A 14326-nucleotide genomic window follows, 5' to 3' on the forward strand; every position below is an offset into this window, starting at 1 on the left:
GGAAGTAATTCGAACTGAGGCAAGAGTGTTCAGATTCTTACAACACAAGTAGAACTTCAAAGAGAAGAAGGATGGGAAAGATGAAGAAGAACTAAAGAAAACTCCCACTGATCTGAATAGGAAACTCCCAAGGGGCCACTTTTTACAGAGACCCTGCAAAATACTTTATTATTCTTGACATTTCAAGTAATATTTTTGTTAGTCTTGTATTTCCTGGTACTTCATTCCTTTTCTATCAGATACAACAATATTTCCCGATTTCTTAGGAAAATGTAAATAAAACTTGTTTTTTTAAAATTTCAATTAGGAACACAAAATCCCTTAAATCATGAAGACTTTATACCGATGTTGCTGGATGACAAGTTAGCTTAATGAAGCTCAGGGCTTTCAAAGAGTGAAAAACAAAATGGCCTTTATTTCTTCTATAGTCAGTTTCTGCTGCCTCAGAGTCTAGAACAGGAAACTCTGCCTGAATGAAATTAAAAGTACTTGAAACTGAATCCTGTATCATAAGGTGCCAATATGGACCTGCAAGGAAAGCCAGTAATTTTTGCTTTCCAAGGCAGAGAAAGAGGTTATTTGAAAGCTACCTGACTAGTTGTGTCTACCTTCCCCAAGCTACTTAACCTTTCCAGCCTCCATCACCCACCTCCAGGGCTCTTAACTGTAAGATCCCTGGCTCAGAGTGGTCTCTCACCAGGTGTTCTCTTCTTGTTCCTCCTTTTGCTTTCACAAAGCCTTTCGGAATCACTTTGACTCACTGTTTCCTCCCTAGAAAGGGCAGCATTTGAAGTCTGTATCACACATCACATATGAATCTAAATTCGTGGCTTGCTTGTGGAATCTCATTCAAATTTCCAGAAATCCTAAATTATTCCATGGCTAACAGACTGCTTTCTGTGACCTCCACATGCCATTGAGAACACAGAAGAAACTCTGATGAATATTTGTTGAGTGAATTGCACTGTTTAAGAAAAATATAGAGCACTAATAATCAAGATTCTTAAGGAGGTAACAGCTCTTGGGAGCTGTCCTTGGCAGAGTCATTCCCTCCCCCCACTCCACCCCTGCCCCTTCCTTATTCCCTTTGTCTGGCATTCTAAATTGGAAAGAAAAGCAGCAGTTAAATCATTAAGATGTTAACTGCTACTTAACCTTTCTTGAGATTTACAAAACCCAGAATATTTGGTGATCTTCAGTGAATACGATGAGGAACACCCTTCCTGATTCTTTGATTCTATGCATCAACTAACACAAAACATAAATTGTTGTGATGTTGAACTTGAAAGAAATTAATATGTTTGTAACTAGCCCCAGGAGGTCAAGGTCTATTGTGACATTCCAGTCAGAGGGAGTGAGGGAAGGAGACACAAGCCCAAGAAGATCAGAAGACCAACCACCCCACCTCCACCTGCCTGCTTTGTAAAAGCCTACCTGCCCATTGTCCCACTACATTTGCATTCCCTCCTTACAAAAGCCCTTTTGTGTACCCTAGATGGAGCTTTCAGCAAGGTAAACCCATCAGGGCTGGCTTCAATAAAACCGATTTCCTTTCCACCAACTCCCACCTCCCAAGTCTAGACAATGAACTGACAGACCTGGGTATGGTAACAAGAACTGGCAAAACTTACACCTATTCAGGTGCTTTAGTTCAATAAACGATCTGCCAACAGTTCTGACTTTGGTTCAGTGACTGCTCACATGTGTGGTAGATGTTAAGATGATCATCTTAACATGATCATTATCTACTGATATTTACTCTTCCTGCAACGAATCAGGTCTGGCTCTGGGTGACTAACAGAACACTGCAAAAGTGACAAGTGTTGACTTCGGAGATGTTTGTTTCTCAGGGTGTTTCTCAAGATTAAATAAGAATTGCAGATAAAGCAAATAGCAAGAAGTCTGGCACCTAGGAAGCTCTCCTGAAATATGACACTTTATGGTGGTGAGGTGAAAGAGGCTCTAGTAGCAGTGAGATGTGGATTTAGGATAAAGAGAAGCCCTGAATCTTAAAGGAAACACCCCCCCCAAGCCATTGATATGTTAAAAGCATAGTAGTAAATCTTGAACAACAGGCCCCAGGCCTATGCACTTGTAAAATGAGGGAGAAATACCAAGCACAGGAAAACTGGCGGCTCCATCCTGGATCCACCTCCTGTATGGCCCCTGATATGCCCTTCCATAAATATTGGACCCCACCCCCTCCCCCAAGCCCAAATCCGGGCTGCTCCTCACTCTGGAGACAGCTCATATTCTTGAATGCGTTATCTACCTTCCTAAATAAACTCTGTCTCGGCCTTTATCTGGCTCCTGCTGAAGAACCTCGCTGCTACTGAGCTGAGTTCCCTCTCTCCACTGGGAAGCCTTGGGACCCTTCTCTGGAGACATCTCTTCTCTGGAGACATTTCTTCTCTTGAGACCGCAGCTGGTGAGTGGATATGAGGCATGAGGGAAAGAGAGGAATCCAGGAAGAGCCCTAGGTTTTTGGCTTGAATGACAGAAGGAGCCCATGGTTGTGTATCATACACTGAGTTTTTGGGACAATGGAGGAAGAAACAAGGGCACCCTGGCCCCCTGCCAAAGATTCTTAAGCTCCAACTGGAAATATTAAAACGATCTTTTATTAATCACTGAGAAACTACATTCCATTTCCATTCTTTTCTAAATTACTTCAAGCTGCATTTTTTTTTAACTTTGATGGTGTTAGGAATTGAACCCAGGCACACAGCTCTACCATTAAGCTACACCCTTAGCAACACCAGTTTTTGCTCTAAGTGATTCCTTCCAGGAACATGAGAAATTGCTGAAGTAAAAATTATGGGAATTCTAGAAACCAAATTTCTGCAGTTAATAGCCATGTACCCTGGATGAATCACTACTTTTTTTTTTTTTTTTTTGTACCAGGATGGAACCCTGGGGCACTCAACCACTGAACGACATCCCCAGCCCCCCCTTTTTTTTTTTGTATTTTATTTAGAGACAGGGTCTCACAGAGTTGCTGAGGCTGGCTTTGAACTCTCAATCCTCCTGCTTCCACCTCCCAAGCTGCTGGGATTACAGGCCTGCGCCACCGCACCCGCCTAACTACTCTTAATTAAATGATGGCAAGCATTGCAAAGATGCCCAGCATCAGGACAGACTCCAGAAACTTCAGAGAGTTTTCACTTTTGCTTTAGAAAAAAATATTAGCAAACATCAGAGGGAATTTATGCAATAGACATGAAATAAGGTTTAAGTGTTGGGGGTTATGAGAAGTGGCAGAGTGCTTCTATTAATTTTAAATGATTTACTAATAACTAAAGTGTTCAGACTTGATAAAATTAGATTTCTGTTCTCTGTTCTCCTTTTCAGACTCCCACTGGTTTAACTACCATAGGAAGATAGTGCTTGAGGCAAGTCTGACTCCCCAGCTGTACAAGCTAGGCTTTCATTTGGTTAGTAGTTCACCGACTGACTAAAAATATCATATATAAAATTGGTCTCATAATTCTTTATGTTGTAACTATTCATTTGATCTGAGGCCCACTTGCCACTTCGCAGGATTCTCCAAATTCATTGCAAATGCTCCAAATAACATACTGAACCCAAAGTCCAAGGTGCAGTCTGTACTGACAGGGAGCCTCTCTGGGCCTCAGCTTCTTCAACTTTAAAACGAAAGATCTCAACTCAGACATGGTTATGAAATTCTAGCTCAGTTCTATGATACTTGATTCTGGGAAGCTGCTCTTAAGAAAACTTGGAGTGTGTTTGCCTCTATTCTCAGTACAGCAAATAAGCCACCCAGAAGGGATATTACAGATAAGTTTATGAACACATTTGTACTAATATTTTATTGGGTTCCCTCTATCACTGTATCACATAAAATTAAGTAGCTATGGGGAATTACACCTTTGAACTTAACTGCAGCCAATCATGCTTCATAAAGCTGAGGTGTAAGTAGTTCATGAAATAATCATAAGGAAGTAATATATCTACATATATATATATATATTGCACATCAACTTCCTCTCACTACAGAAATAGAGAAATGAGGGCTTTTTTTGAGGAGGTGGTTGCTACATTTACCATAACTATTGAATTTCTTCTATGCTCAGTTTAATTTCCTTTTTCCCCCCACTGTAGTTGGTGTCAAGCAAGAATCTATTTACATTGACTAAGGATACTGGAAGCGTGAAGATCAGAGAGTTGTAAGTCTGAAATTTGCATCACGACCTTGAACCATATAACCTTAATTGGCATAAACAGACAGGTAAGGGTAATTATTTATTAATTATAGCTTATAAATTTGTTTTATAAGAACTCTAACAGGTATAAACTGTTTACACTTTGAAAAACTGATCATTAGGAAAGGTAATGAGTGTATTTATGTAGATAAATATTAGTAATGAATTGTAGAACTTACTTTTTTCATTTGTCAAATCAGTAGACACGATGTCTACACGAGTAACTTGACAGGCATTCTACTGAGGCAAATGCCGACTTGACATTTTCAGGAAAGCAATTCTGTATCTGTAACATGTCATTTTGATTCTATTTAAATGTAATAGTATTTCCCAAAATTTGAAAACAATTTAGCTAGTAGCTTTAAAAATCAAAGTTAATTTTAAAGGACAGGTACACAGGAGACACAAATTTGTGAACTAAACATTGTGAACTAATTATCCTTTGCTACCTTGAGGTTCCTGCAGAGACTCACATCATCTGTCCTATGAAGCTAGCTTCTGCCAGAGTGTTTTACCTTCCTTTTGTTCAGGAGCATTTGCTATTGATATTCATAGTGAGGCACCCTTGCTTTTGCTGTTTTTAGTATGTTTTGTATTATCCACACAAGGCAGGGGCTGGTGTTTTTCTTTAATATCATCATGAAAGGAAGCTCCATTCCTTATGGAAAATCAAAATCTACTTTGAGCAGAAAAATTTTTCTTAAGAAATAAACTGGCTCATTTCATTCTCTATTTGACTGATTTTTAAATCAGTGAAGTTACAGATTAGGTTTTATATAACTGCATCTACACTGCAATTCTCCAGATACAAACTCATTCTGAAGCATATGGACTATTTTCTAAATAAAAAACACAACAAAATAAATAAAATGATGAAAACAGTGGTAGGTAGGCATTAATTAAGGGTCTCAGTGTTTGAACCTACTCTGCACAGCTCTTAAATTTTTGTCTTTGAGTGCGGATTGTGTGGCTTAGAAAGTCATTTTGAAATTATGATATCATATTTGGAAAAAATGCCTACTTTTGTAAAAATTGACATAATTTTAAAGCATAATTTTAAAGATGCAGAAAATTAATAAAACCACGATCTGAAGAGGGGTACAGACTAAAAAAGCCCTGAGGGGCTGAGGGCTGAGACTGGTGTATGGTAAAATTTTCATGCTTATCAAAATAGAACGCAATGTTTTTGTTTTGTTTTGTTTTGTTTTAAAAAATTGAGAAACCCTGCTGTAGACTGTGAAAGAGTGGAGAATGTGGTGCCCAAAAGGCAATGGTGAAAAACAGAGAAATGTGGCACATTCTAAACAGAGATCATGATTTTTATTTGGCCAGAATCCAGTAACTTATCTTTGTTATTATTGCCTAAAGAAAATAAGGAAATAAGGAGAAAAGTAAGAATGAAAATGGGTTTGTCATTCTTTAGCACTTCATGTGTACTCTGCAAGAAAGATTAAAAATAAGACTTCCAAAAGCAAAAAACTATACCTGCGTTTGTCCTGTGATTAGAACAGCATATCCTCCAAACAAATTTAAAACTCTGAAGAACCCAGATACTAAATTACACATGAGGACACATGAGGGCGCTCTAGTCAACGAGCACAGCAACTACAATTTTGACATAATTTTAAAGTCAATTTCTTACTGAAGTATGGCAGTTTAGCATTAACTAGTTGAAATGAGAAATTACTGATGCCCTTGGGCAATGATCCTCGGATTTTGGAGTCTATCCTTGGTCGCTATGATTTTCTTTTTTAAATTCAGGTTCTTAGTTTTTGTTGATGAGGAATTGAATTTACTTCTGAACTATGAAAAGGGTCTCTTTATAGTATTGGATTATAGAGAAGTGCTTTAACCTAGCCAGGGAAACTATTTGCATGTAACTAATATATTTAAAAAAAAACAGTCTTATCTTTTTGGTACTAGGGATTGAACTCACGGGCGTTTACCACTGAGCTACACCCTCAGGCCTTTTCTGAGATGGTCTCTCATAAATTGCAGAGGCTGGCCTTAGACTTGTGATCCTCCTGCCTTGGCCTCCCCAGTCACTGGGATTACAAACTGTGCACTGCTGAGCCCAGCTTATCTCTTCTTAAATGTGGAACAAAATACTTTGGTAACACCTTCCTTTGACCAGCACGTATTGTTGCATTTACCTTAAATTTTTTAAAATTACATTTCTAGGCAAAATGTGTCATCACTTACTTATACATTGCTTTATGATCTAAGAACTGTAAATTCTGTCAAAGTCAGGTGATAAATCTCAGGCATTTATATCCTTGCATCAAATTTTGTTTTTTAGACAAAAGCACTATCCATCAAAATAAGAACACTCCATTTGTATTTCAACTGGACAATTGTGATTAGAAAAGGTAAGAAGCAAGCCATCTGCACGTTCTTTTTCCATCCAATACATTTTGTAACTATTGCTTTTTTATGATCTGGCTTACATTCTATCCATAATTTGAATATTAAATATCTGCAATTCTGTTCTAGCTCCTGTGACAAAGTCAAAAAAATCTGATATAAATGAGGAACAATTCAACATGCATTCAACCATCGATGATCTCTTCCACGGCTTTGCCAATCATTTATACCTTGCTTTGTATTGTTGGTCTCTTTGGAAACTCACTTTCTCAGTGGGTGTTTTTAACAAAAATAGGCAAGAAAACATCAACGCACATCTACCTGGCACATCTTGTGACTGCAAACTTACTTGTGTGTGGTGCCATGCCTTTCATGGGTATCTATTTCCTGAAAGGTTACCAATGGGAATATCACTCTGCACAATGCATAGTGGTCAACTTTCTGGGAACGCTGTCCATGCATGTGAGTATGTTTGTCAGCCTCTTAATTTTAAGTTGGATTGCCATAAGCCGCTATGCTACCTTAATAAAAAAGGATTCCATGCAAGGACCTACATCCTGTTATGAGAAAATATTTTATGGCCATTTATTGAAAAAATTTCGCCAGCCCAACTTTGCCAGAAAACTGTGCATTTATATATGGGGAGTTGTCCTGGGCATAATTATTCCCGTTATCATATACTATTCAGTCGTGGAGGCTACGGAAGGAGGAGAGAGCCTGTGCTACAATCCACAGATGGAACTAGGAGCCATGATCTCTCAGATTGCAGGCCTTATTGGAACCACGTTTATTGGATTTTCCTTTTTAGTAGTGCTCACGTCATACTACTCTTTTGTCAATCATCTGAGAAAAGTAAGGACCTGTACATCCATTGTGGAGAAAGATCTGACTTACAGTTCTGTGAAAAGACATCTTTTGGTTATCCAGATTCTACTCATAATTTGCTTTCTTCCATATAGTATTTTTAAACCCATTTTTTTTGTTCTGCACCAGAAAGGGGACTGCCAGCAATTGAATTATTTAATAGAAATAAAAAACGTCCTCACTTGTCTTGCTTCAGCCAGAAGTAGTACAGACCCCATTATATTTCTTCTATTAGATAAAACATTCAAGAAGATACTATATAATCTCTTTACAAAATCTAATTCACCGCATATACAACCATATGGTTGACTTCTGGATGGAAAATGCCATGAAACAGGAAGTATTCATGTGACTCTGTTAGGGACACTAACCTAAATGATTAACATGTCATAGCTTGGTTGATGGTAGGCACCAAGAAAGCCTCTCTCTTTTTTTTTAAAATAAGTAAATATATCCATAAAACTCGATTTCAAGTTCTATTTATGCTGAAAGTTGAGATGGCAGATATTTTCAGAGGTGAAAGTCAAACATACTGAAAGGATACCACTGTATATGAAACCAACCAACCAACCATTTTCTGTTTGACCTCTATTGTGGATCTTCTGTTCAGAACACAGTATTTCATGACTGTAGGATAAAGAAGCAAATGGTTTATGGATGTCTGCTTTGTATGAAGAATACAGGAGTCCATCTTAGAATGCAAAGATTAGCATTTGTTTGTTGGTAACATAAAAAACTTTAGGAATGAGTACAAGAAAAAAAAATCAAATAAGAAATGTCCTCACTTAAGTCCTATCAAAGTGCATGAATAATATAGTATAAAAATCCAAGGTTTTATAAACACTTTTATTTGAAATTATTTGACTCATATTACTGGGAGAGGCAATATTCATTGAGCAGATATTACAAATATGCTTAAATATTTGGATTAGGCTTTGTCAAAATAAAAAGCTAAAATAATGTCATATGCCCATTTTCGTCACATTGTGTATTTTCCTCTATATCTAATATAAAAATGTTACTAATGATTAGACTGGGATTGTGGCTCATCAGTAGAGTGCTTGCCTAGCACGGGTGTGACCCGGGTGCAATTCTCAGCACCACATAGATTCTCTCTCTCTTTAAAAAAAGTACCTGGCACGTAGATTACCTGGCACGTAGATATGTTCAATTAATTTTGTGAAGTATGATAAAGCAGCATTCTAGTTAAAAAGATTGGTCCCTAATTCAGACTCCTGGTTCCATATCTTATTTAGCTGGACAATCTTAAGCAAATTACTTACCCTTTTTACATGTTAATTTCTTCATTTGTAGAACAGAAAAATTACTACCTTATTCATAGGTAGTATTTTAAATCAGATAATGTTGCTTGGCACTTGCTATGTGCCAGGTACTTTGCTTACATGCTTAACATGTATTATTTTAATCATCACAACCATAAAGTATGCCAATTTACTTGCTGATGAAAAAACTGAAGTGCATAGTTAAGTAAGCCCTGATTTTCTCCAGTATCTAAGTAAATATTTAAGAAGTAAGCATTTCTTAATGGTCATTTCTTTCTTCCATGTAAATCTAGTCAGTAAGACAAATGATGGTGACTGCATTCTGTTATCATATACATTATAATTTTAAAAAAAGTAAATGTGTTTGGATTAAAAGCATCTTTGGAGTTATAATCAGTTTTCTACTTATCCTCCCACTGTACTTGCATTCTCTTTTTCTGATAAGAACCAAACGAAAACAGTTGAACAAATTCACCCATTAACTGTAACTTACTACTTTGTTAGAAACTGCTTAAAGATTAACTTTTTTCTCCACATGGTAATTCCTTCAGTGATCAAGGAGAAGTTTAAAGTAAGTTCACATGATACTTCGAAGTCTTTAATTTCATAGCATGTTTTGTTCCTGAATTACAACTGTAGAAACAATTCACTGTATAGATTCTCTAAGAGCCATGTTTAAAATCATTAGAGGTGGTTCTGACACTGTGTGATTTTCATTAAAAACCAATACTAAAAAAGTAAATATTTGTTTTCCTTTTTATTTCAGTGTTTAACTGAGAGATTAAAATGTTCAGAGAAAAAGTCTGAACACATTCCAGCTTTCAGTATTTAACAGAATATATCTAGTCTTTTATAGTAGCCATCAGATTTCTGGTTCAGTAATTTTCAGAGACAGAGAAGACCTGGAAATCCTAAGTGTATGCTGGCTGTAAATGGAGGTGTCCATTCTAGTGACTTTCTAGACATGTGAATCAGAATAACAACAAAAGTTCCTGAGATGCCCAGAATTTTCCACAGTTATAATAAGCAATTCGTAATTTTCATCTGACACTATACTATATTAAATTTCATTGTACTTAGGAGTTTAAAAAATATGTAGTTTCTAAAAATAATTTAAAAAAATCACTTTATAGATAATCTACCCACTACTTTAAATAAAAGATGTTATCAAAGTAGAGTTTCCTGGGCTGGGGCTGTAGCTCAGTGGTAGAGGGCTTGCTGAGCACACGTGAGGCACTGGGTTTGATCCTCAGTACTACATAAAAAACAAAGGCATTCTGTCCATCTACAACTAGAAGAAAGTTAAAAAAAAACAAAACAGTAGAGTTTAAAAGGCAGCAAAAATGGTGTGCACAATTTCTCTGAGTTACTTATTCTTTTTTCATTGGTCCTTTTTAGTTATACATGACAGATTCCATTTTGATAAAATTATATAAGCATGAGCTATCTTATTCTAATTAGGACTGCATTGTGGATGTACACAATGGTGGGATTCACTTAGATATTTCAAATTATTCATTCTGATAGAAAATGCCATGTATTGAACTATATACTGAGATTACATATTATAATCATTTTTTATTTTGAATTTTTTATGATCATGTTTATCTTTATACCACAGATGCTTCCCTAAACAGCAGATTGTAAACCATGTTGAGTTTTTTTTGTTTAAATGGAATTGAAAAATTGGCTATTTAATGTCATAAAAAATCCTTTTCTAAATTTACTCCAATTTTAAAGTTTGGATTTCAGAAAAATGATATTTTTAACTTGTTTGTGAGTTGTAGTCAACCAAAATTTGGGATTTCAGAAATCCTGAATTTTGACTTATAGGTCAACATGATTTTCTTTTAACTAGGAAACAGACATGACATGTTTATTTCCCCTTTCATTCTTCCTATATACATACTCTCATTAAAGCAGATTTCAAACTATTAATCAGGAACACAAACCATTAAGACTATATAAACAAAATTCAGGATGACTACCCAACCTGGAAGTGAGTTTGTCCTCTGTGGGTGGAAGAGGAAGATGGCCCATCTGGTTCTAATTTGGTGAGGACTCTTGGCCTATCCCCTGCTTTGCAGATTGCAAGGGTGGAAGCTGTTATAAGTAAACATGTGAAGACCAGGGAAAGAGAAGCTTGCTGGCAAATCATAAAAGGAACACAAAAGGGACATTGGTAATTTGTTAAGCATTTCAATTATGCAGCGTAATGCTTGGGACCTTCCTCTGATGGTCCCCAAATTCCAATGGAATTGATATCATTGGAGAGAGTTCCTATAGCTAGAAAGGTTTTATACCTGGCAGAAAAACCTCTTTGGCCACATGACACCACCCATGGTTCAGGAGAGAAGCAGTGAAAGGAGCCATTTCTAACAAGAAAAACATTTATCCCTTTCCCCCCATAAATCAAGGAGTTTTGGTATTTAGAAGGGTAGATGGGAGGATAAAAAGCATACATAGGAGTTAGATATGCAAGATAAATATTAAAACTGTATTCAAACCGAAAGTGCACATCATATTCAACAATCTTACAGAAGTAATGCCTGAGGATTAACAGTGTGCTTTTGTTTTCAAACCCAGGGCCTTGTGCATGCAAGGCAAGCACTCTACCAACTGAGCTATTTCCCCAGCCCCAACAGTGTGCTGCTTATCATAAGGAATAAAAGAAGTAAGTTTGGGTTATAATGAGAAAAATTTATTTTATATAATATGAAGGACTTTGGGGAGTCATGGTCACAGATATCAAAGAAATGTCAGCAACCAAAGGCAAGAGGAAGGACTACTTTAAGAAATCCACAATGCCATGGCAAGCAGTGTTATATGATGAACAGGCATTTATAAGTCAGGCCATCAGAAGGTGAAAGGAGAACTGAGACCAGAAGGGGAGCGAAGGGCAGCCAGGCGTGTTGACACATGTTGTGAGGAAAACCATTTATAGGAAGCATACCCAGAAACAATTGGGCGGGAGGCCTCTGGCTAGTGTATGTGCACCGTGAGTTTCCACAGTTCTGAAACTAAAAACTGAGCACCTAAACCTTCTGGGCATAGGCCCCGTTCAAAATAGAAAGCAGTGTAGCAAGCAGTTGTGCTCCCAGAGGAGCTGCTTCACTTCAACTTCGGTTATTAAAACTCTACCTGAGTAGGTCAGAGTGACAGAAAGGCCTATGGAATGCTGAGGTTCTGCACATCCAGGTGGTGCCTTGTGGGGCTGCCTGCAAGAGTTAGGAGAGCCCAGAGAATTCCACAAACTGTGTGCTTAGCAGAGCATTTAGTTGGACGACTGTGCAAATTTTCTCCAAAGTTCTTTTAATTTAGGGATGAGAGGAAGAAAATAAAAACATAATGGAAATTTTCTCATCCTTTCACAAGAAAAAAAAAAGAATTAAGGGAAGAAGATGACCGAAAAAAATGGAAATTTGCATGCATGCCTTAATTAATGTCTGAGAAATATTATGACAATGGGTCTTAACCAGGGGCAATTTTGTGCCCCAGAGAACATTTGGCAAGGTCTGAAGACTCACTCAGTTGTCACAACTGAGAGGAGACGCTATTGGCTTGGATGCTGAGAAGTTTTGCTACAATACCCAGGATAACCTTTCACTACAAGTGTCTGGTCCCAAATGTCACTAGTGTGGCTGTTGGGAGAACTTGTGTTATGATGACATGTCTCCCTGAATTTGAAAGAATTGTACCATTACTTTTTGTTGTATGTGGTACTGGGGATTGAACCCAGGGGAGCTTTACCACGGAACCACATCCCCAGCCCTCTTAATTTTTTTAAAAACTTATTTTGAGACAGGATTTCACTGAGTAGCTGAGTCTAGCCTTGAACTTGTGATTCTCTTGCCTCAGCCTCCGGAGTCTCTGGAATATAAAGGCATACACCACCATACCTGGCTTATCATTATTTTTAATGCAATTTCATGTGAAATTGCTTCTCCAAAGCAAGCAGGTTCCATTACAGGTCACATGGTCTGTACACTCAAATCTAACAATCCTTTTTAGACTCAAGTATGATGATTTCAAAAAGAAATGCCCAAGTAAAGAAAAAAGTACTATTAATCAATATAATAGTGGGACCTTTGAGAAACTGCATGCTTTTAACTCTTATGGTAAGAATTATGAGAATGGGAAAGAGAGAAATGCATTGTTAGGAAAGGTTTACAATGACCACTATGTGGGAATACCTCCATAACCAGGTCCTCAATCAAACTAAGTTTACCTAAATTACCCAAGTCATATTAGTAAATCCTGTTGACACAATTTTTGAGATATATCTGGAATACAACTGCTTTTTTTTTTTTGTTTAAACCACTTCCACTGCTGCCTCTCTGGTCTAAGTTGGCTTGGGGAGGGATGCAGGGTGGAGGGGAAGGTTTGTGGCCTGTCTCTTTACTCTCCCCTTTGTTCATTTTGCCCCAGCTATACCTGCTCCTTGCTGTTCCTCTGCTGGGCTACTTGAGTTCGTGTCTTGGCACCTTTGCACTGGCTGTATCCTTACCTAGAACATTCTCATCTTAGATATCAGCTCAGTCCCTCCCTTGCCTCCTTCAAGTCCTTGCTCAGATGGCATATTGTCCCTATTCTAACACTCCCTGGCCTTGTGGCCCCTCTTTTTATTTCCCTGAGTCCTTTTCATATTTTAGCCTACCCTATAGTTTCCTTATTTGTGCTTATTGATTGTTGTCTTGGGCTGGGAGTGTAGCTCCAGGGTAGAGCCCTTGTTTGGCACGTGAGGCCCCAGACTTGATCCCCAGCACTGCAAAACCCCAAACAAACAGTGATTATTGTCTGTCTCTTCTGAACTAGAATGTCAGTTCCAGAAGGGCAGTGATTTTTGTCTGCTTTGTTCATTGACTAATTTCCAACTCCTAGGACAGTACCTGCCACACAGCAGGCTGTCAGTAAATATCTTTTAGATGAATGTCTTAAGAAAATACACCAAAATTCAACATTGCTGATTAAGTAAATTGTGAATATTCCATTCACCTATGCAAAATGTATAGATTCCAGGTACTGAAATATCAATAATATCAACATTAATATGCACTCTGTGTTGAGTCTCCCTGCTGACTTAAAAAAAAAGGTGTTTCTTATTAATTTACAGTTTGAGAATGACTTCTTTTTCCTTCCTCAGCAGGATTCTGGGTGCTTCCTAAAAATTATTTGGCATGTACTTTAGAAATAATAAACTAATCCAATATAATCCAATGCAAACCTGAGGTCTTTGCACACACTGTTCCTTCTCTATGAAATGTCCTCTTGTCTCCATGTAACAACCCCATGACTCAAGACCAGGCTCCAACATGACCTCCTCCATGAAATCCCTCTATCTTGTATAATAATTATTTGTTTGCCTGTTTATAAAGATGACCACCAACAAGTTCTTCTGTTTTTGTGTATATCCACACTACTCCAAACAAAAGATGAAAGCAGTGGAAGAAAAGGGTCAGTGAGGGAGGAGGGGAGAGGAAGCGGAAGTACTAGGGACTGAACTGGAGCACATTATATTCCATGCATGTTTGATTAAGTCAAAAAGAACCCAAGTATTATGTACCACTACAATGTACTAATAAAGACATTTTA

The 14326-nt window shown here is 37.6% G+C and overlaps 2 protein-coding genes across 10 annotated transcripts in view; one reads left to right on the forward strand and one right to left on the reverse strand.

Moving 5' to 3' along the window:
• Positions 1 to 14326, reverse strand: part of CASK (calcium/calmodulin dependent serine protein kinase) — a 385036-nt gene that overhangs the window by 173739 nt on the left and 196971 nt on the right. The window lies entirely within an intron of this gene.
• On the forward strand, positions 4128 to 7760 carry GPR82 (G protein-coupled receptor 82; the record flags this gene model as incomplete). The annotated part of the gene is made up of 3 exons (XM_081278172.1): positions 4128 to 4249; positions 6523 to 6592; positions 6717 to 7760. Exon 3 carries the CDS (start codon positions 6750 to 6752, stop codon positions 7758 to 7760), a length of 1011 nt encoding a protein of 336 aa, XP_081134298.1. The 5' UTR covers positions 4128 to 4249; positions 6523 to 6592; positions 6717 to 6749.

Source organism: Spermophilus citellus (assembly GCF_964194105.1).
Source record: "Spermophilus citellus genome assembly, chromosome: X".
Lineage (NCBI taxonomy): Eukaryota > Metazoa > Chordata > Mammalia > Rodentia > Sciuridae > Spermophilus > Spermophilus citellus.